At 36.6% G+C, this 22,211-nt stretch overlaps 1 protein-coding gene across 1 annotated transcript in view; it reads right to left on the bottom strand.

The window, feature by feature from the left end:
- Window positions 1-22,211, bottom strand: part of CHIC2 (cysteine rich hydrophobic domain 2) — a 49,345-nt gene that overhangs the window by 21,351 nt on the left and 5,783 nt on the right. Inside the window, exons 2-3 of the mRNA XM_060091050.1 lie at window positions 3,825-3,879; window positions 3,528-3,683 (exon numbers count right to left, since the gene is read on the bottom strand). Of these exons, the coding sequence (XP_059947033.1) occupies window positions 3,528-3,683; window positions 3,825-3,879 (211 nt within the window). The remainder of the gene's footprint in view (window positions 1-3,527; window positions 3,684-3,824; window positions 3,880-22,211) is intronic.

The raw sequence follows: 22,211 nt of genomic DNA, 5'->3' as shown, positions 1-22,211 counted from the left end.
CATACAACATTCTAGAAAAGGCAGAACCATAGGGATAGAGAACAGATCAGTGTTGCCAGGGTTTAAGAACTGAAGAGGGTGTGACTGCAGTGGGACAGAAAAAGGAAGTTTTTTGAAGTGAAAGAACTGTAATGTATCTTGATTGTGGCAGTAGTTACACAACTCTATGCATTTGTCAAAAATCACAGAACTGTGCATCAAAGAGAGAAAATTTTACTGTATATTAAATTATTTTCAAAAATAAGCTAAGGTAGTTTTTTTAAAAGGAAAAGGCAGACTTCCCTGGTGGTACAGTGGTTGAGAATCTGCCTGCCAGTGCAGGGGACACGGGTTCAAGCCCTGGTCCAGGAAGATCCCACATGCCCCGGAGCAACTAAGCCCGTGTACCACAACTACTGAGCCTACACTATAGAGCCCGCAAGCCACAACTACTGAGCCCACACACCTAAAGCCCATGCTCTGCAACAAGAGAAGCCACTGCAACGAGAAGTCCGTGCACCACAATGAAGAGTAGTCGCCACTCGCTGCAACTAGAGAAAGCCTGCACGCGGCAACGAAGACCCAACGCAGCCAAAAAATAAATTAATAAAAAAAAATTAATTAAAAGGAAAAGGCAATTTGGAAGATCTAAAAATAATAATAATAGGACAGATTAAAAACCAGGTCTCTGGAACATGGCCAGGTCATAAAAAGGATCACTCATTTGGGGGTGGGTTTCAAAGGCAAGGCAGAAATCTAGTTATTCAAACTATTAAGTAATGTTAGGAAGGTGAAAACACTAAGCTGCGTGCGGAGTATGCCTTTGGTCCTGATTTGCCTTAGAGTGAGACAATTCTAACCGTGTAAGATGATTCTACATCACAAATGAGGACAAAGCAGAGGTTCAGAGGCTGGCAATCAGGCTGGGTTTTAGCTTTTATTTATACTAGTACCTCTAAATCAAGGGTTCTTAACATGGAATACCTAGATAGAATTCCAGCAGTCTGTGAAAGTGGACAGAACAAATATTCATCTTTAATTTCACTAACCTCTAACTGAAATGTAGTGTATTTACTTAGGCTATGAATGCATACAACTAACTGTGGTAGTTTAAATAGGACCTGTATATTTATCACTCATAGATATCACAAATTTTTCCTATCACATCATACTACCATGAGTCCCCTGCTATCTTATTTTGCATGCATTAATAAATATTTATAAATCACACATTTGAGGGGTTTTAGTATTTTGATAACTATGTAATTGGTTTCCTGAATAATCCAATATATTTGATTTTACACATTTAAGATACATCAAATCTTTCCAAATACAAATAAAACATTATTCTAAGAAAGGGTTCATAGGCTTCCCCAGACTCTCAAAGGGGTCTATGATAAATAAAAGGTTAAAAATCCCTGCTCCAAATCATCCTGCCCCCATCTTACAAAGCACCCCTTTTTCAGGGCCTCTAATACTATTCATACATGCATGAAGGGTCCCTCTCTCCAATTATATAATAGTTTAAACCCTTGACAGGGAAATGCACAGTTTTTTAAGCAGTAGACAAATTTTTTATGCCCACTGGACAGTAGAGTCCATATAAAATTAAATCATATAAATACAAGAAAGACCTTATATGTAATAATACACAGTTGAATGAAATGTACTTTCTGAAACTACAGACTGAAATAACCTAAAAAAGTCAATCTACCTTATGTCTCAAATAGGAAAGAATTTAATGAAAGCATATGAAATAGGATCTTCTTACTAAGAATTCATGGAGAAGGGTAGGAAGTTTACTTTTGTTTTCTAAATCCTACACTGTGTGCACATTGCAATATCTTGTTTACTCATTTAAGAAGTAAAAAACAGAATCTCAAAACCTCAAAAAAATAAAAATAACTAGGTCATAAAGGTTTCTACAGTAATAAAACTCTCTGATTCCTTGGGTTAAATAACAGCAAATGGCCAACCAAGTAAGATATAGCAGTCACTTAAACAATGGAAATGCCTAAACAGTAGGAGGGAGTGAGAGGCTCTAAACTATAAGAGCTACAAATTCAACTGTGGATGCAGGGACAACCATATTTTTTTTTTCCTTTTAATCTATCGTAGGAAGATGATCTGGTGAGAACTATGGGGGGGAAAAAGAAATATTCTTGGAATATAAAAAAGTAAATATTACAATAGTAATTTTATTACGAAGGCAATATCTACTTCCTATTAATAAAATGCACTAGTTAAATATTTTCCCAGTAGAAATATACATCTTATTATGTAAAAAAAAAAAAGGACAAATAAAATTTGCTTTTCCATATTTCCTATCATTTGATGACAAGATGAAATGTAGCCACACAAAACTATACATTCAATTTCAATGTAATGGTATTTCATTTTTATACATTTAATTACCACAATTTTTTAAAGCTTTTTAACAAAAGTATAACACATTCAATCTATACTAATTTGCCTTATCTCTACCCACATCTTGGAAATTTTTTACTATAAGCAGTCAAAATTATTACACTTTAGATCATTTTTTCAGATTACAGGATTACTATGTACTCATCACAGGAAACTTGTAAAATAACAAAAAAAAATTTCTTTAAATAAAAAAAGAAAACAGAATTCCCCATAATTTCACCAAATAAAAATAAGCACTATTACCATTTTATTTCTTCTATGGGTACTATCTTACATATCAGTAATAATGCTATTAATTAATATATATTAGACTCTTACTCTGAGCTATTCAACTAAAAGCTTTACAAACACTATTTTATTTTATCCTTATAACAGTCCTATTCAAGTAGGGAGGTTAATATTGCCATTTTACAAATATGTCAACTACAGTTTAAAGAGGTTAGGAAGGGACTTTCCTGGTGGTGCAATGGTTAAGAATCCACCTGCCAATGCAGGGGACATGGGTTCAAGCCCTGGTCCGGGAAGATCCCGCATGCCACAGAGCAAATAAGCCCATGTGCCACAACTACTGAGCCTGTGCTCTAGAGTCCGCGAGCCACAACTACTGAGCCCGCGTGCCACAACTACTGAAGCCCGCGTGCCTAGAGCCCGTGCTCTGCAACAAGAGAAAGCCACCACAATGAGAAGCCTGAGCTTTGCAACAAAGAGTAGCCCCCGCTCACCACAACTGGAGAAAGCCTGCACACAGCAACAAAGACCCAATGCAGCAATAAATAAACAAACAAACAAATAAATAAATAGGTTAGGAAACATGCCTAGAAGGTGAGAGATAAGTGGCAGACCTGAACCCAAATTTTCAATTACCACCTCAATGTATACATAGAGAATGCTATATTCTACTCTAACGTCATGTCCTACGTCATAAAAAGTATAATTTTTAGATTGCTATTTAATATAACAGCATGTGGACGTAACTTAATCACTCCTCTATTGGATCAAATTATTTCTGTATAGTATTCAGAATAGTGTGACGCATTCAATACAAAAAATAAAAACTAGGTAAATGCAAGATTTGGCTTGTCAACTTCTATATTTAAATTAAAATATATAATTCAACTTACTCTTTTACTGAGGCAAATAACTGGCCACATACTGCAACCTAGTGTGCAGCAGCAACAAAGGCAGCCACAAAGTAGCCAACGTACATTAACAGGAAGGTTCTTCTTAAGACAACTGTTAACTCTGTTGATGCTGGCTTTAAATTCTTCAGGAGCTACCTAAAGAAAAATTTTAAGAAATAACAACACTGCAATATTAATGTCAATAAACATGTCTCATTAGCATAAATTTTTCTAATTTTTTAGGAAAAGACTTTAGTTTTGAGGCATATAAATAATACCTAAATAAATGACACTCACTTTTCCAGTTAATGAAGAAGGGAATTCTGATTCAAATTTGTTGCTCAGTCCAAATCTATTTTTTTAAAAAAGAAAAATATGTTATTACATGTCATTGTTGCAACAAATACACCATTTAACTTAATCAAAGGTCAAGTAAAGAGTGTAACTTTATACACAGAATAACAATGGAAGTTTGAGACACACTGTCATCAGCAATTTATGAAATGTAACAAGCAATTTTAGCAGCTGAATCAAAACTTGTATACAAGAGGCTGAGAATATACAAAGACATGACTTCTTTGGAGCTATCTTTGTGAGCCAAATAGTAATGTGGAAAACAACACAACTGTCCAATTTTGTCAAAATTACTAAGATTCTTCCAATTAAGTAACAGAAAGCTAAAATCTCTGCTATTAATTACTCTTTAGGTCAAGAGCATTTTGTTAACTCAAAAAAGTGATAACATGTCTAAGAATGCAAATTACATTTTCTGAGATCAGCATATCTACACTGCTATTACAGCTACAGAATGTTAAAAACACCTGGAACAAAACGGCTACTTCAACTTTCAAATACCAAGACATTTGCTACACATACCCCCAAAGAAATGAAACCAAGGTAGTGCATTTTAACATCTTTAAGCTTTTAAGTGTCTTCAAAGATCATGAGGATTGACTGGGCACTTGACTATTTCTTTGCATAAGTTAGTGGGAAAGAATAAAACATTCATAGACAACATTGGTAATAGCAGATTGCACCCTGGAAATAAAATTGAGATGCTTACATATGATGACTTTTAGTGGACTCTGGAGCCAAATTTTTTTTCTGGTTTTATTGAGATCTACTTGACATTTAACACTGCATTAACTTAAGGTGTACAACCTTAAATGATCTGATACATGCATGCATTGTGAAATGATTACCACAGTAAGTTTAGTTCACATCCATCACCTCACAGTTACATTTTCTTTTTTCCTGTGAAGAAAATGCTTAAAATTCACTCTCTTAGCAACCCTTGAATACACAATACTGCATCTTGGGTAGCTGGCACTGGTAAGAGGGATCCCCTAAGATATTCTGTATTAAACAGCTGGCCAGGTCAAGGGTTTCTAACTCAACCATCAGTGGAGCTAGAGAGAGAAATCAAATAAGGTAGGCTGTGTGAAGTCAATAAGGAGTGGTGGTGACCAGCCAAGTAGAGGTATACAATTTGTGTGTGTGTGAATGTAATGAGTCAGAACCAGCTGATTACTGTCACACTAGAATGCAGGCCCACTTTGACAGGTTGTATTTTTCTTCTTCTAAGAGGAGCTGGCAAACCAGATTTCTCTGCAAAATTTCCCACCTTTATAATACTGTGCAAGTCAATCACAACACTTCTGTGGGTCAGGTTGTCATTTGCATCATGATCTAGACTTCCTTACAACATGGAGATGGCGACATCTGAGACCATTTTGTCATCATCTTAAAGTACTTTCAAAAATTACTTAATAGCAGCATTGAAATAACATCAATATGTCTTTATAAACAATGGATACTATTTATGAAAAAAGTTTTGACACTAAACGTAAACTGGCAACCATTACTGTTTAATATAATTCTGGCATTGGTGATATTCTCTTTCTAAGACTCTGAGCTAAACCTGTTTTTTTTCTGTGGGGGCCTCAGAGCAATGTGGTTCTACTTGAAAATGCCCCTACAGATAACTCACCTACAACTGTAAAGGCCCTAGCATGAGGAAGAGGTATGCAGTGCTCGCTGACAGTTCTATGAGGTCTCTAGATAATGCACTCCCTTTTCATCTATTTCACTTAGAGGAGATACCATTCAACAAATGTTTATAGAATACTGGACCTTCCAGATTACACACTTCCATCTCTTGTGTTATCTCCCTTGGTCTGAAGATCTTCTCCTTCAAGCAATAGGTTTCATTTCAACCATGTTTATTATTGCAATTAACCATCTCCTCCCAACTGGTCCTCAAAGTTTTTTAGAAAAGCAACAACCAGATACCTCCAAGTCTCCTAAAGATAAGTATCTTCCCCTTCCATCTTCAGCCATTAAATATTTGGAGCAGATTTTATCAAATACCTATAGTTTGCCAGTAATATGCTAATTTAGAGGGAGCAATCCAGTATGAGTATAATCCTTAATTTCCTTTCTTTTCCAAGCCTAAACACTTCCTTATAATAAGGCTGAGTGTTGATGCTTTGCCCAGGGAGCACTACCAGCTAATTGCCCTGCTGTTCCTGCAAGTCAGGGCTCCTTTTAAGTCAGGCTAGCAGTTATTCTCCTGAGTAAGAACTAGGAGTTCCAAGGACATTCTTTAGGCACTCTCCTCTTCAGTCATAATTTTGTTGTGTCTTAACAACAGACAGTAATCCTTTCTCTTTCTTCATCTCACCCCCAAAAGAATGACATGGTTGGGCTTCCCTGGTAGTGCAGTGGTTGAAAGTCCGCCTGCCGATGCAGGAGACATGGGTTCGTGCCCCAGTCTGGGAAGATCCCATATGCCGCGGAGCGGCTGGGCCCGTGAGCCATGGCCGCTGGGCCTGCGCGTCCGGAGCCTGCGCTCCGCAACGGGAGAGGCCACAACAGTGAGAGGCCCGCGTACCGCAAAAAAAAAAAACAAAAAAGAATGACATGGTTCACAATAGATGGGTGTGCTTAAGCTTTGCCACCAGCCTTCCCTTCTTCCCTCCTTTCTTTCTTCCTTTATTTATTTATGGCTGTGCTGGGTCTTCGTTGCTGCGCGGGGGCTTTCTCTAGTTGCAGCGAGCAGGGGCTACTCTTTGTTGCGGTGCAAGGGCGTCTCACTTTGGTGGCTTCTCTTGTTGCGGAGCACAGGCTCTAGGTGTGCGAGCTTCAGTAGTTGTGGCTCGCGGGCTCTAGAGCGCAGCCTCAGTAGCTGTGGCGCACGGGCTCAGCTGCTCCACGGCACGTGGGATCTTCCCGGACCAGGGCTCAAACCTGTGTCCCCTGCATTAGCAGGTGGATTCTCAACCACTGCACCACCAAGGAAGCCCCATTTCCCCTCATTTCTGTTTCCCACCTGCTGAACAAGAATACCTGTAAAGAGGGGCAAGAAGATGTTGCTGTTGAAGGCCTTGGAGTCTCCCCAGCCCACAGGAGTGAACCCCAACTGCAATCTGCTTTCACTTTAAAAATGTTTAAAGACATTTTATATTCAAATCAAGTACTTCATGATTACAGGCAGATTGAGCCATGATACCCAGGCACCCTTTCCTCATTTCCATTTGGAATATAGTACTCTACTATATTCAAACATTTGGGTGAACAAGGGGTGTTCAAACATTTGGTGTCAGGTCTTCTTTGGTCTCTTAAATCCTTGAGGACCTCAGTGAGCTTAAGTTTATGTGATTTAGATTTATCACTATTTCAGATTATACATTGGAACTGAGACATCTAAAACATTTAAAATTTTTATTCATAAATGAGCCCAAAATGCTCATTTTTACGCTAACAAAAATAATGTTTTTATGAGAAATATTTTTCAAAACAAAATAACTTTAGTGAGATTTTCACACATCTCTTTAATGTCAGACAATGGAAGACAGGTGAATTCTCACATCTCTTTCTGCATTCAATCTGTACTGATATGCTCTTTTGGTTAATGTTTATAAAGAAAATTGAGTTTCACCAGATATATAGTTGGAAAATTGTGTATATTCTTTGATACTATAACAAAACTTGACAAGTGCTACCTTATTAAGGATTTCTTGTAAGGAGGAAACAAGCTGTATCAATGAACTCTGAATACTCTGTTCAATTAAAATCCACTGTATACCTTGCATTTTAAATGGATTTTTTTCCTTACCCATACCTGATTTTATAACTTCATATATTTGTCCCTTGGAAAATACTGGTAGATTGAGTTATGCAGATTTCCAAATGTTGACACACTTCATCGTGTGATATCAGAATCATCACATTCATTAATATGACCACTGATCTCATCGTAAGTATTGAGAACCTGTCAAGCTCACAGAGGCAGATATAAGTTTTCCCAAATTCCAATTTTCATCTGAAAGCTGGAATTATTGACAACAAATGCTATCAGTTGTTTTACTTGAAGTGATAGTCTTGCTTTACTTAAAAAAAAAAAAAAAGAGGCTGAATGATAACTAACCGGCACTATATAAACAAAAGAAAAAAAATGGTTAATTTGAGCTACCACCTACACCTTAAAACTAACTTCAAAGCATATTATTTTAATATATAGAATGGATAAACAACAAGGTCCTACTGTATAGCACAGGGAATTATATTCAATATCCTGTGATAAACCATAATGGAAAAAAATATGACAAAGAATGTATATATATGTATAACTGAATCTTTTTGCTGTATAGCAGAAATTAACAAAACATTGTAAATCAACTATACTTCAATAAAATAAATTTTTAAAAAATAGATGACTTTTTTTTCCTAGCTTTGAATGTTACTAATGGAGATAGGCAATGGTTGTGGATTTTAATAGGTGTCCTTGGTATGCATAAGCAATAAAAGCAGGAGAAGGAAAAATACAGGGAAAAGTTCGAAAGGGGAAGTAGAAGGAAAGAGGGAGAGAAGAAATGAAGAAGAAAGTGAGGGTTAGCAAAGTGCTACCAACAACTGTCTTATTTACCATTCAATACCTATGAACTGTCAGTCCATTAGATGCTTGAAAAATGTAGACATGTGCTACATCTACATCTATTCCTATGACCTGAAAACCTTGTCCTTAATCACTCTTAAAATACTTGCGGCTTTATAACTGATAAACGATTTAAACTATTTTCAAAGAATGACATATATGACAAGAAGATAAAACACATTAAACAACCTATTTTACTCTTACCTATTACAAGTTTACAAGTCTACTTGTACTTGGGAGAAAAAGAGAAATTCATTCAAATCAAACTATTGAGCACCTTCTATGTAACATTTCATGATCACAAAGTCCTACAACAGAAGGCTTATATAGCTTTAAAAATTTTTTTTAAGAAAGAAAGCATGGGACTTCCCTGGCAGTCCAGTGGTTAAGACTCCACACTCCCAATGCAGGGGGCACAGGTTCAATCCCTGGTCAGGGAACTAGGATCCCACATGCTGCACAGTGCGGCCAAAAAAAAAAAAAAAGAAAGGAAGCAAGCACGTACGAGGCCAATTTTTACTTTTTTTTTTTTTTTTGCAGGATCTTAGTTTGCCCACCGGGGACTGAACCTGGGCCCTCAGCAGTGAAAGCGCAGAGTGCTAACCACTGGACCGCTAGGGAATTCCCCCAATTTTTACTTTTATATAAATTGAGGTAATTTTCAAAGCTCTTAACACCTGGTAAAGCTCGGCAAAGGGACTGCAACTTTACACCTAAATCTAAATGGAATCTTGAAATAGGCTTGTTTTACTCATATCCCACTTACTTCCATTTCACTGTCACCTCGTTCCTAAATCTATAGCCAAAATTCAAAGAGTAAGCTAATCTGTTACCCTGCACTCTCATCTTCATCTAATTCAGAACCTCCCTTTCCTGATAGATCCTTCCCCTTCCAAACCTCTTTTAATATTTAACTTTGAAACCCCTGATCTATTGATCTGCTACCTGGATACCTATTTACATCTTCTCTTTAAAAAAATTTTTTTTCTTCACTTTAACCAAAAATCCTGTTGAAATGATACTCTTTCCTTAGAAATTCTCAACTATAGCTCATTCCCTGGAGTTCATCTTCCAGACTCCATCTTCCATGTCCTCATAATACTTGACTATATTCTCTCTTGCATAGTCCTTATCATATCTCATTATAATTATGTCATAAGCCTAACTCCCTACCCTGATAGTCAATGAGTTGGTTATAGGTAGGCACGATATCTTAATAATCTTTATATCCTAAATGTCTGGTCCAATGCCTGATAAATATTCATGAAATATTTGCTAAATAATTTCCAAGCAAGAAGAAATGTCTACATTCTACTACCTCCTCATTGCAAACTTCCACACCACTGCTCTCTCTTCCTCTGATGCACATGATTTCCACATTGTTCCAAGCCCAACTGTCATTTTCAGCTTTCCAGGTCACTCCCTCTGTGTTGGGGGTCCCCCAAGGCCACCCTCAGGTTTGATGATTCACTAGGAGGACTCACAGGACTCAGCATACAGTTCTGTGAGTATAAATCTATACTCACAGCTAGATTTACTACAGCAAAAGGATACAAAGCAAAATCGGCAAAGGGATAAGGCATATGGGGTGAAATCCAGAGGAAATCAGAAGCAAGCGTGCAAGAGTCTCTTCTCAGTGAAGAACACAGGATGTGCTTAATTCCTCCAGCAACTAGTTTTCACAACATGTGTATAATGTTGTCTACCAGGAAAGCTCATTAGAGAGTAAGTGCCAAAGCTTTTACCATGGACTAGTCACGTAGGCCCCCTCTACTTAGCATGTACCAAAATTCCAGACTCCCAGAAGGAAAGCAGGTGTTATACACCATACTGTTTGTACAAACAGTTTAGGCACAGTGAGCCATTCTTATCAATTCTGGGCATACTGGGAACGCTTCCAAAGTCCAAGTTCTCAGACAACCAACCAAAAGCCGACACAGCAAGCAAGGCTTTTTAAGGATAGCAGTCTCAAGTCTGCTGTGCTCTTTTTGGCACAACTTCACACTCTCTAATGACACAGACATTCACATCACAGTTTTTTCTTTCTACAAGAACTCTTGTCTTCATCCCAAATAATTCAATACTCAGCACCAAAACCTAACTGATTAACTGACCTCATCTATCTGAGGAAATTCACCTCTATTTAATTCAGCAACCCACGCCATCATCTGGAACTGTATCACCTCTGAAATTCTGAACTGTACATTTCTCCTCTTACCACTACCATCAATCATTTCATTTCTCCCACCCTATCAAATTTGCTTTTTTGTCTCTGGTTTTAATCTACTCCTTACCACTCCTCCTTGCTTTTCTACTCCAAATCTGCTCCCTATGACTCCACTTCCTCCTTTACCTGCCAGAACTACACAATCATTTAACCATACTCCAACAAAACCCTTTATTTTCTGCACCTCTAGAGTGTCTCTTGCCAATCCAATTCAATTGAAACGTTTACTTTCTTCAATTCCCACTGCCTGGAGCTACAATAGAAAAAAAATCACACAAATTATTTCCAACTTCACTTAGATTAATGCTATAGCAATCTTTATTCATTCCTCATCAACTCCCTTTTCCATACTTCACAAATGCTCCTCTAAGTGTTCAGCCTTATCCTCCCAACACACTTTTTTGCAGATAACCATGGTTCCTTAACTCCAACCAGAGGAAAAAAGATCAAGAACATAAACTGCTTTGCCTTCTCTCCCTTTCATTTTTAGATTTACCTATGTCTTCAGTATCTTTACCATCTTTCTCAATGGAGGCAAACTAATCATTTGCTCCTGGTTGCATCTCCTTCAGTCTCCTCTGCAATCCACTCGTTTCTCCCTCTCTCTGGCTCCTTACACATAGCTTACAATCCTGCATACGTCTACCCAGCCTGAGAATCTGAACCCCTATTTTCTTCTCCCTCAAGGTATGATGGCATCCATCTCTTCTCCTTCCTCATCCAGGGTCTTGAAAGAGTCTTCCACATTCACCTCTTTATCTCACCTCCCATTCATTATTCAAACCACTACAATCCAGGGTTTAATTCACATTTCTTTACAGATGAGACTGCTCTCAACAGAACAGTCGAAAACACTCTCTTCAGCGAGTCCCACTTCATATAGCATGCTTTCTCCTAGCAAAGAGCTTCAGTACCAGACTGGCAAATCTTTTACTTGTTATTGGCTACAGCAAATACCTCCTTTGCTGTGCCAACCAAACAATACTGTCAGATAAAGTTTTAACAAAACCATCCTTTTTTATTAAATGGATAAGAAAAGCCACACACTTCGTGTCTGTTGATATAACTACAAAATATCATCTTTGATGTTTTTTTTTTTTGCAGTACACGGGCCTCTCACTGTTGTGGCTTCTCCCGTTGCGGAGCACAGGCTCCGGACGCGCAGGCTCAGCGGCCATGGCTCATGGGCCCAGCTGCTCCGCGGCATGTGGGATCTTCCCGGACCGGGACACGAACCCGCGTCCCCTGCACCGGCAGGCGGACCCTCTACCACTGCGCCACCAGGGAAGCCCTTTGATGGTTTTGATGTGACATAAGTTACTTAGTTTTGATACTACCTTAGTTCCAGTTTGGGGGGTGGTGGTGCTGGTTTTGTTTTTTTAAGTTTGGCGGGAGGTGGGGTTTGTTAGCAATGAAAATGAGAGGTATGTTTCAGTTTAACTGGACAGCATTATAAATTACTCCTTTTAACCATTATGTTCCTTCAAGTTTAAAGTTTTAAAATATAATAATAATAATTTAGTTTATTCTAAGTCAAAGTACAGTTGGCCCTGGACAGTAATGGAAAGGCCAAATGTCTTAAAATAATAATTCGATATGCTGGAATTATAAACTCCCTTCAAACCTAACAACCTAACATTCTATTAATCCAAAAAACTAGCAGTAGCACTTAATAATTTTAAAAGATATAATTCAAGACGGGTGGCATCTTAGTTATCTACGAAGACTAATAAATGAAATAAAAATAAAAAAACAGGGCTTCCCTGGTGGCGCAGTGGTTGAGAGTCCACCTGCCGATGCAGGGGACGTGGGTTCGTGCCCCGGTCCGGGAAGATCCCACATGCCGCAGAGCGGCTGGGCCCATGAGCCATGGCCACTGAGCCTGCGCATCCGGAGCCTGTGCTCTGCAATGGGAGAGGCCACAACAGTGAGAGGCCCACGTCCCACAAAAAAAATAAAAATAAAAAAATAAAAAACACTTTATGTTGGCAAGAAGGTCTTAAGATGGAAAATATCATGTACTGTCGGTGGAACTATAAATTATTACAACCATTCCAGAAATCAATTTGGCATTAAAAATGTTTATATCTTTAGCACAGTAATTTCTCCTTTAGGGATCCTGCCTAAAAACTAATCTGAAAAGTGAATAAAAATATATGCATAAACAAGTTCCCTGAAACTTTATTCACAATAGAGAAGAATAAAATAAAATAATGGGAATGTTAAGTAAATTACAGTATCTCAACATAATAGAATATTAGACAACTATTAAAAATGAAGTTTGCAAACTAATAACATGGTAAGTACATATAATATACTGTTAAATAAAAAGAAAACTCAAAAACGTACATGTAACATATGATCTAGAATGTAAAGGAAAAAAACTTACAAAATGAAAGACCCTTCAAGCACACAATTTGACAGTATGTAAAAAGAGTCTTAAAAAAAATTGATACCTTTTGACCTAATAATTCTACTTCTAGAAATGTATTAGAAGAAAATAATTACAGTGGCACAGATATGTTCACGAATAATCGAGTATTCAGTGTTATTTTGGTGAGGGAGTATTAAAAACATTTTGTTTCATTTGTTGTTTCTTAAAATAGGATCTGTTTTTCAGCAGATGTACAGTAATTGCTAAGCAAACACATTTTATAAGATACAATAACATCAATATAATTTTTTTCTACTTGAATCTTTTATTTGGCATTAACTAGGTATGTTATCATAAGTAAACAAGTTTGGGGTTCACTAATCAATAGCTTTCCTGAATGCATTTCAACCTTTTCTATAGTTCTAGTCTACATAATCCCCAAACCTTTTTTTTTTAACATCGATTTTTAATTCTTCTGTGTTCCTTGTATCTCCTCATATTAATGTCTCTTAGAATTCACTAATGCATTGTTATTTTGAATTAAAATATGTTTTGAACTCATGGTAAATTTTGTCTTTTAAATACAAAAGTACAAGAATCTGATATCTTCAACTTTGTTTTGTGCTATGTTTATTTTCCTTGTTTCTGAGTTGCAGTGCTATTTTTAACAGTGAAGGTTTTAAAACAATAGAAAGACTACAATTGTATGAAATTAATTATGATATACCAATTTGAAAGATACTACACAGCTCAAAACCATGTACACTAGAGAGTAGCCTGTTACTCTGCATGCCTGACCAGGAGCTCCCTAAGCTCTGGTGAATTAGACCACAAACAGGCATCTGCTTTAAGAACAGCTAATTACTGGGCTGGCTAGCAGCATATGGGATGGCAGGGCCTACCCAACTTGGACAACATTAACGAACTCAATCTGATCCTCTTTCTTGAGGTATCTGAATAAGAGACAATAGCTGGTAACATGAAGCTTAAGCGGAAGTGGAGATATAGTAAAGTCATGAATAAGTAGAGGTTAAAAAGAATTTTAAAAAAAAAGAATAAGCTGAAGCCAACAGTAAGCAGAAACTATGAGACAGAGGGAAAAAGCAGTCTGCCAGTTCACGACTGCAACAGCAGAAGCTAGAACTGAGAGAAGGTAAGTCACTGTGACAGACCACTAGACCAAAGGACACATGCTGCTGAGAAAAATGACAGAATAACTTCATCACCAGAGCTGCACTCAATTATCCAAAATAATAATATTCCAGTCTCCTTGAAGTCTGGCTATACAATGGCAAAGTTTCCTGTCTTCTTTAGTCTCCATGCATTCTTACAAAAAACGTGCACTGCTTAAAGCCCCCTGGGTGGTTCTGTTCTTTGAAATCTAACAGAGCCTAATGTTTCAGACTATGTAAGAACCTGTAATAATATTGGCAAATGCTCCCAATGTTAAATGAAAAATGCAGAGTACAAAATACTTTATAAGTATGGTCTCAATTTTTAATAAAAATATTTATATATACACAGAAAAACAGAAAAAGTTTATCCATCAAAATACTAATAGTGGCTAACCCTAGGCAAAAATACTATGGGTGACGTTTCGTTTTCATAATTTCATGTTTTCCAAATTTTCAATAATTACATATATTAGTATTTTAAACTAAACAAAATATTTTAATAAGGACTAGGAACAAACACACCAAAATATTAAATGACCTTTTCCTCTTGGTGATTACAGATGGTCTATTTTCTGCTTCACTGGGAAGTACTACTTTCCAAATTTTAATAATCTTTATGTTTTTCATTATAATTAGAAAAAGCATTAAACCTGAAGAAAAAGTAGATGATTAAAGGAGTTTTGTTTTTACTTTTAACTCAGCCTAAGGAAATATATGTGCAATTGACATGTCTAGATTTCAAGATAATTCTACTAGTTTTAAAGTATATTTTAGTGTATATTTTAAGGATTTTTAAAGTATATTTAAATATATATTAAGTATACTGTAAAGAATTTTAAAATTAAATAGAAAAAGATAATTCCTAATTCCACAACAGAATCTCAGAATCTGAGAGCTAGAAAGGACCACAACTATCATTTAGTCCAAACGTTTAATTTTACAGATGAAGAAATTGATGCATAAAAGGCAAACAGCTTGGGTCTCATAGCTAATTAATATGTAGGATCTAGCCTAGAGCCTTATTCTCCTGAACCCAAGCCCGGGGCAATTTCTACTACAGGACAATGCCTCTAATAACTTTCTCTGTAAGCATAGAAAATGTTTATCTCCTTGAATTAAAACTCTAAATTGAGAAAATATTTGAGAATTGGAGGGGAAAAAACTTTTTCCATCAAACAGAAATTATAAAACTAACACATAACAAATGTTAAAATTCTCATATGGATCTAGGGGAAAAAAATCTGTTTTTGAGCTTTTCACATTTGTATCTAAAATCCCAAAATGTATAGGATTTTGTTATAAGTGTTTCTGTTGATGAATAATATAGAGAATGCTTAAGTTTGTTGCTCTGGTTCAATAAAATAAAAGCAATTAAGCAAACAATACCCTGGAGCCAGAATGCCTTGATAGAAATCTTGATACTGCCTTTTCTAGATGTGTCACTTTGAGCAAGTTTACCTTTTCTGAGCCTCAGTTTCCCTATTTATATACCAGGGATAATAATCACCCCTAATTCATTAAATGATTTCATATACATAAAGCACCAACAGTGCACAGCATAAACTCTGTATGTTTAACTGCTCTCATTATTATAAAACAATGTAAATGTATGCTTAGTTTTTATTACGGTTATCATCCTTCTAATAAAGTTGACAATGTTATCATTTAATGTCCACTATAGATAATGCTAAATTAGAGAATGTCCAGATCTCAATGACTTCACAAATATCCTCTTCAAATAGCTTAGCAAATAGAATAGCCAATGATAAAACTGGCTACTGTTAACTGTCAAAGATATTCCAACTTTCTGCCAACCTCCTCAAGGTCGGGGTAATGTGGAGGAAACAGGGTACAGAGAGAGGTGCTGGGTTCAGGAAAGCCAGGCAAAATTAAACAGTTGTACCCATCACGGGCAAGCATGAGGCCAGGAATCCAGGCAGGTGAGACAAAGTTTGAAAAGCACAAAGAAGTTACTGTGGTAAAAATATAAGAGCAACACAATGCAGAGACAGAATGCCTGAATTCTAACCCTGGTTCAGGTATCAACTAGGTATATCATCTCAACAAAGCAAATCTACCTTCTGGTTTTATTTGCCTCGGGTAAGACAACATGCTTCTCAGGGTCATTCATGGCCTGAAAGTCAAATGCAGTCTCAACGTTTTTAAGAAAAAAAAAAAAAAAAAAAGGCAATATTTTCTGGGTCCACATTTTATAGGTGGAACAGCTGCTGTAAAAAAGGAAGAAAGTTTTAAATCTTTATTCTTGTCAAAAAAGTTTGAGAGTTTTCCTCTTTGCAAGAGAAGGTTGTCTAAAGTTTGTACTCTACCAAGCCTGGCTCACCTCATGTTCTGACAGAGGAAGCACTATGAAAAAAGAGAAAGCACCGAGTAAGGGGAAGTAGAGGAGTTTTCATTTTAAGTAGAAAGTAGGGTAGGATGCATTAAGATAACTGTGAAAGATGTGAAGGTGAAGGAGTTAGCCATTTGGGTACCTGGGGGGGAATATTCCAGAAAGTGGAACCAGCCAGTGCAAAGCCCTAGCCAGAAGTGTGCCTATAATAACTCAGGGAATGGAGAGGAGGCTTGTGTGTCTAGACTGGGGTAAACAAGTGAAAGAATGGTAGAAGTCAGAGGAGTGGGCCAGACCAGGTGGGGTCTTACAGGCCATTAAAAGGAACTTTAATTCTGAAGATGGGGAGCTTCAGGGAGCCTTGATACAGAAAAGAGACGTGATCTGACTTATGTTTTAAAAGAATCACTGTAGCAGATGTACCAAAGAGACTGTAAGGGTTGAGAAGCAAAGGTGGGAGAAGGGGGAAGAAAAGTATTGAGGCAGAGGCAGAAGAGAGAAAATGATAACTCACACCAGCAGTACAGATGGTAAAAAGTGGTCAGATTTTGGATATATTTTGAAGACGGAGCCAAGAGATTGATTTCTTGACAGATTAGAGGCAGTGAAAGAGAAACAGGGACATCAAGAATGTGTCAAAGATTTTTTAGTCTAAGCAAATAGGATGCCAGGTCTGTCATCAACTGAAAATGGGAAGGCTGCACTTGAAGCTGATTTGGGGGAAAGATTATAAATTCAGTTTTGGATATTTTGGACTCTGAGACACTTGACCTGTACAAATCTACAGACTAAGAGAACTTTATCTTCCTGTCGATATGACAACAAATATGAACTAGAAATTTCAGATCCAACCTGAACACATGGGTTATACAAATGGCAAGTGAAGACAACACTTATTTCCTAATGCTGAACTCTGAGCTCAATGGAATCAGCTTTTTCACTATTTTGGGAGATTAAGTCATAACCATAGAAGAAATTAACAGATTTCAATGCATAAAAATCACGCTTTAAATTCATCTGGCTGCCTTAATACACATCTGAATATCAATGTGGCTCATGGAAGTATAGAACTGAAAGTGTACTATATTTACCCAAAAGATACAGAACCCCTGGAGTTGGAGACATATATATGTCTCATAATATAACTCTAAAAATTTTAACTGTGTGACCAAATTCTATACATTTGAATTCTATACATTCAACCAGCTCTGTGAAAGTATAATCTCATTCATAAACTAGTGAAATCAAAAATTTATTTAAATCATGTATTACACTCACTCTATCATAACCTCATAATTATACACAATTCTATAATATCCTAGCATTAGAATTTTACTAATTTTCAATTATTAAGCTATTTTCAACTATTAAGAGACAATTACATACGTTAAGCAATAATGTTATGTAAATGTATACTGATTAAACTTCATGGTATTAATGTCTGATGATATAGAGATTCAACTAATCCAACTCAACTACTTTACATTATCTGTACCAGACCAAGGAAAAAGACTTTATATATCTAATTTATATACATTCTAGAATATTCTTCATATTTATATAAATACTATGAGCAATACAATGATAAATTATGTTCATTTAAGAAATAATATATAGTTGAATTGGTTTATAGTACAGACTACCAACATATCAATTTCAAGTAACATTTATAATTGAATAGTTTAGAAAGGGCAGAGAAAGAAGGCTGGATACACAGGAACTCCTTCACTGCACTAATCAAGGACTCCACTGTAATTATCAATACAATGCAAGATCAAAGAGAATAAAACAAGGTGCTCTTGCAGGAAGCATACAGACAGACAAGACAGATAGACAAATAGAGATACACACAAACATTCACTTCTTATCAATCAAAAGAACAAAGGTAAGTTAACACAAAGTCCAACCAACTCTACCCTAAGTAAACTTCACTTACTAGATGTAGGATGGAAAAGAGCCCAAGAAGAAGAAAATCATTTTTCCAGATCTTTGAGAAAATTTCAATCCTTATGTAGACAATTCAGTTTTAAGTGTAAACATGTAAAAAGCACAGTGTTTTCCTCAAATCTAATGAACAGATCATTGTCAAACATCACACATCTTGTAGCTAAAGGGTACAAAGGTCCTCACTTCAAAATCCACGATCTTGTGGGAAAGCCCCTCTCCACCTCTGGCGCATGCTGTTCTCTTGGCATACTAGCTGCCCTGTGGCAGCAGAACAGGAAATGTAGGTATGTCATCAAGACAGTCTCCAGTCAACAGTAAGGGCAGCCACAGTTCTTTGACCTCACTCTCCACTAAGCCAAAACAAAACCCAAAAACAAAACAAAAAATACCACAACTGGGGAATGAGATGGCAAAGTGGCCAATGCAAGTTCTGCCATACCTCATAGGAAAGTTGCTAAATGTGATGGTTTACAGCCAGAACTGAAATACATCCTTTAGCTAAAGTCCATCACCCTAGACCAGGCCACTATCATCTCATCTTTACTGTTCCAAGAGCTCCTAACTACTCTTCCCAGCTTCACTCTAATCTCTCTGCAATCCTTTCTGGCCCCTACCTGAGTTCTCCAATCTCATTTCAAGACACTATCTCCTTTGTTTCCTACAGTCTAGCCACAATACAGTAGTATCCTTTCAGTTCCTCAGGGAAGCCACTTATTTTGCTGTTCTCCAGACCTGCAATGCTATTCACAGGACTCTTTCACCCTTCCTAAATGTTTCCTTCTCAGAGGGGTTCTCCCTAATCACATTATTTTCTATCAGAGACTCTAATGGTCTCCTTCACAGCAATTTTCTCAGACATAATTTGTCTATTAGTTGTAAGCTCCAGGAGGGCAGAGGAACTATACATGTTTCATTCGTAACTATATACCCAGAGCTTCACACGATACTTAGCATAAAATTTAATAAATACTTGTTAAATTACTTATCAGGAAACCTCAATAAGACAGTTGATAATGAAGGATGAGTCAAAAATACTCTGAGCAAACAAGTATCTTAAAACACAAGTATTAAAATTCAAGCATCTAAATCTAGCACTCAGAACCAACTTCTCTTACTTTACACATAGCTCTAATAAGGTTGGTTGTCTCATTTCCAACCTACAGCTGATCAATTAGAAAGAAGAACGTAAACAGAAAGCAAAATCTCTCACATGTGAAATTCAAAAGAAAGTGCCATTTAGAGAAGATCCTCAAACCCCAAAATACCTCAACAGCCTCGAAGAACATCACTGTGTACCAATCTGTTAATATCTTCTTTTGATTAAATGTTTCCCCTACTCAATCAGATAATTCTGATTTATGCTCAGGATCTTGCTTTAAAGCAGGAAAGCATATGTCACATTTTAGACTGATTTCCAAGAAAACAGTAAAGATTAACCAAAAAATATGCATGAAGGGATAAATATCAAAATATATGGTAATCATCTGCTGAATGCCTACTATGGGTCCAGGTAATCAGATAAATTACTTCTGACTGTCACACCTAATCTCTGAGGTAGATATCCCTTTTGTAGATGAGAAAACTAAAGTTCAGAAAGGTTAATGGTTACAGTTAGGAAGTTTCTGAGAACTGAAATCAATCTGCCTGACATCCAAGACCACACTCTTTCCACAGTACCATCTATTGTTTTCCAAATACATCTGATATAAGAATCACCCAAGGTCTTATTAAAAATAAAAATTCCTAGTCTTCCCCTAAAGATTCTGATTGGGGATGTCTTGGGTAAGAACCTGAAATGTATATTTTTTAAAATGTCCTTAGTGATTCTGATAATCAGGCAAGTTTAAAAAATATTGTACTGGGATTAAGCTAGACTGAATGAACATGGAAACACTGGTATAAGATCTGATTTTACAAGTGGATTCTGAAACAAATTATGAAAAGTCACCAACAAATCTTATACAGAAGATACTGGAGTAAGGATACCTAACAGCATCTGTTTCTGTTATATTTTAAAGCTTAATTATATTGAGAATGAAATCTTAAGTAGCTTTATAACAGATTTGAAAGCTAAGCCAGACACAGATACTAGAGAGACTTAAAGGATTCCCTTCTGGGGTTTCCCTGGTGGTGCAGTGGTTAAGAATCCGCCTGCCAATGCAGGGGACATGGGTTCAAGCTCTGGGCCGGGAAGATCCCACATGCCGCGGAGCAACTAAGCCCGTGTGCCACAACTATTGAGCCTGTGCTCTAGAGCCTGCGTGCCACAACTACTGAGCCCACGTGCCACAACTACTGAAGCCTGCATGCCTAGAGCCTGTGCTCTGCAACAAGAGAAGCCACCACAATGAGAAGCCTGCGCACTGCAACGAAGAGTAGCCCCCGCTCGCTACCACTAAAAAGAAAGCCCACATGCAGCAACGAAGACCCAAGGCAGCCAAAAATAAATAAATAAATTAATTAATTAAAAAAAAAAAAGGATTCCCTTCTGAGTATATAGTTAGTCTAATATCCTAGGTGTTTAACCTGCTAGGAATATAAACTCAAGTTGGAATTCAAGAGCAGCTCTCATATAACATTATTATTTAGAGTAATGTTATTTAGAATAATAATATTTAGTATTTGATTATTTACCGTCATAAATAATTTCATATCATTTACGTCCCACTATTTAGTTCCTATATTCCACTTAGCTAGACACATAAAATCTTAAGTACTAGTTAATTTCACATCTGTTGGCAGGCAGAAATCCCACATTCAACTGTTTGGACTGGAATATCATGTGAATTTCAAATTCAAATACAGTAAAAATTTTGAAACTTCAGTTTACTACCATATTTCTCATTTCATCAAGAAAGTTTACCCATTGAGAATTTTTGGCAGTTAATCCAGTTAGAACATTTAGCATTTTTTTCTTCATATTATCAGAGATACATTCAATGTTATGTTTTTTGTTTTTTTTTACCCCACACTTGATTTTCCCTTTTATTTATATGTCACATTAGTATAGTACAGTTGTTACAATTAAACCATTGTTACATTAACTAAAGTCCATATTGTATTCATATTTCCTTAGTCAGTGCTATGTTCTAAATCAAACTAATTTCCTCTCAAATTATAAGGAGTAAGAAAATTCTCTGGGAAAAAAATATCTGCTTTAAGTTGACAATTTCCTCACAGTCACCAAACTTTGTTTTTTAAGAAAAGACATCAGCCTGCCCTGTGAATCATGTGGAGCAAATAGAAGCCCAGACTTAGGCATTAACCCCTATTCTTCTCTGCCTTTGGTATCCTGGCTTCTCAATTCCCTGGCATTCTTATTTTATTGTTATTTTAAAATGATAGGTACATGACACGGGAATTAATTTCCTTTTATTCCTATTTACATTGCTCCTATTTTCTTCCTCTCCTCTTAGGCAATCAATTAAATGTATTTAACATGTATCTTTTCATTTGTATGTGTTTTTACAAAAATTAATATATTTGTGCATGGATTTTTAATAAACAAATATATACAATAAAAAAAAAAAAAAGATAAGCCGGAGAATTTCCTGGTGGTCCAGTGGTTAAGACTCTGTGCTTTCACTGCCGAGGGCATGGGTTCAATCCCTGGTCAGGGAACTAAGCTCCTGCAAGCGGCACAGCACAGCCAATAAATAAATAAATAAAATAAGA

This window comes from Mesoplodon densirostris, chromosome 1 (assembly GCF_025265405.1).
Source record: "Mesoplodon densirostris isolate mMesDen1 chromosome 1, mMesDen1 primary haplotype, whole genome shotgun sequence".
Lineage (NCBI taxonomy): Eukaryota > Metazoa > Chordata > Mammalia > Artiodactyla > Ziphiidae > Mesoplodon > Mesoplodon densirostris.
Note: the sequence above shows the minus strand (reverse complement) of the source record. Positions and strands in the feature narration are given on the sequence as shown.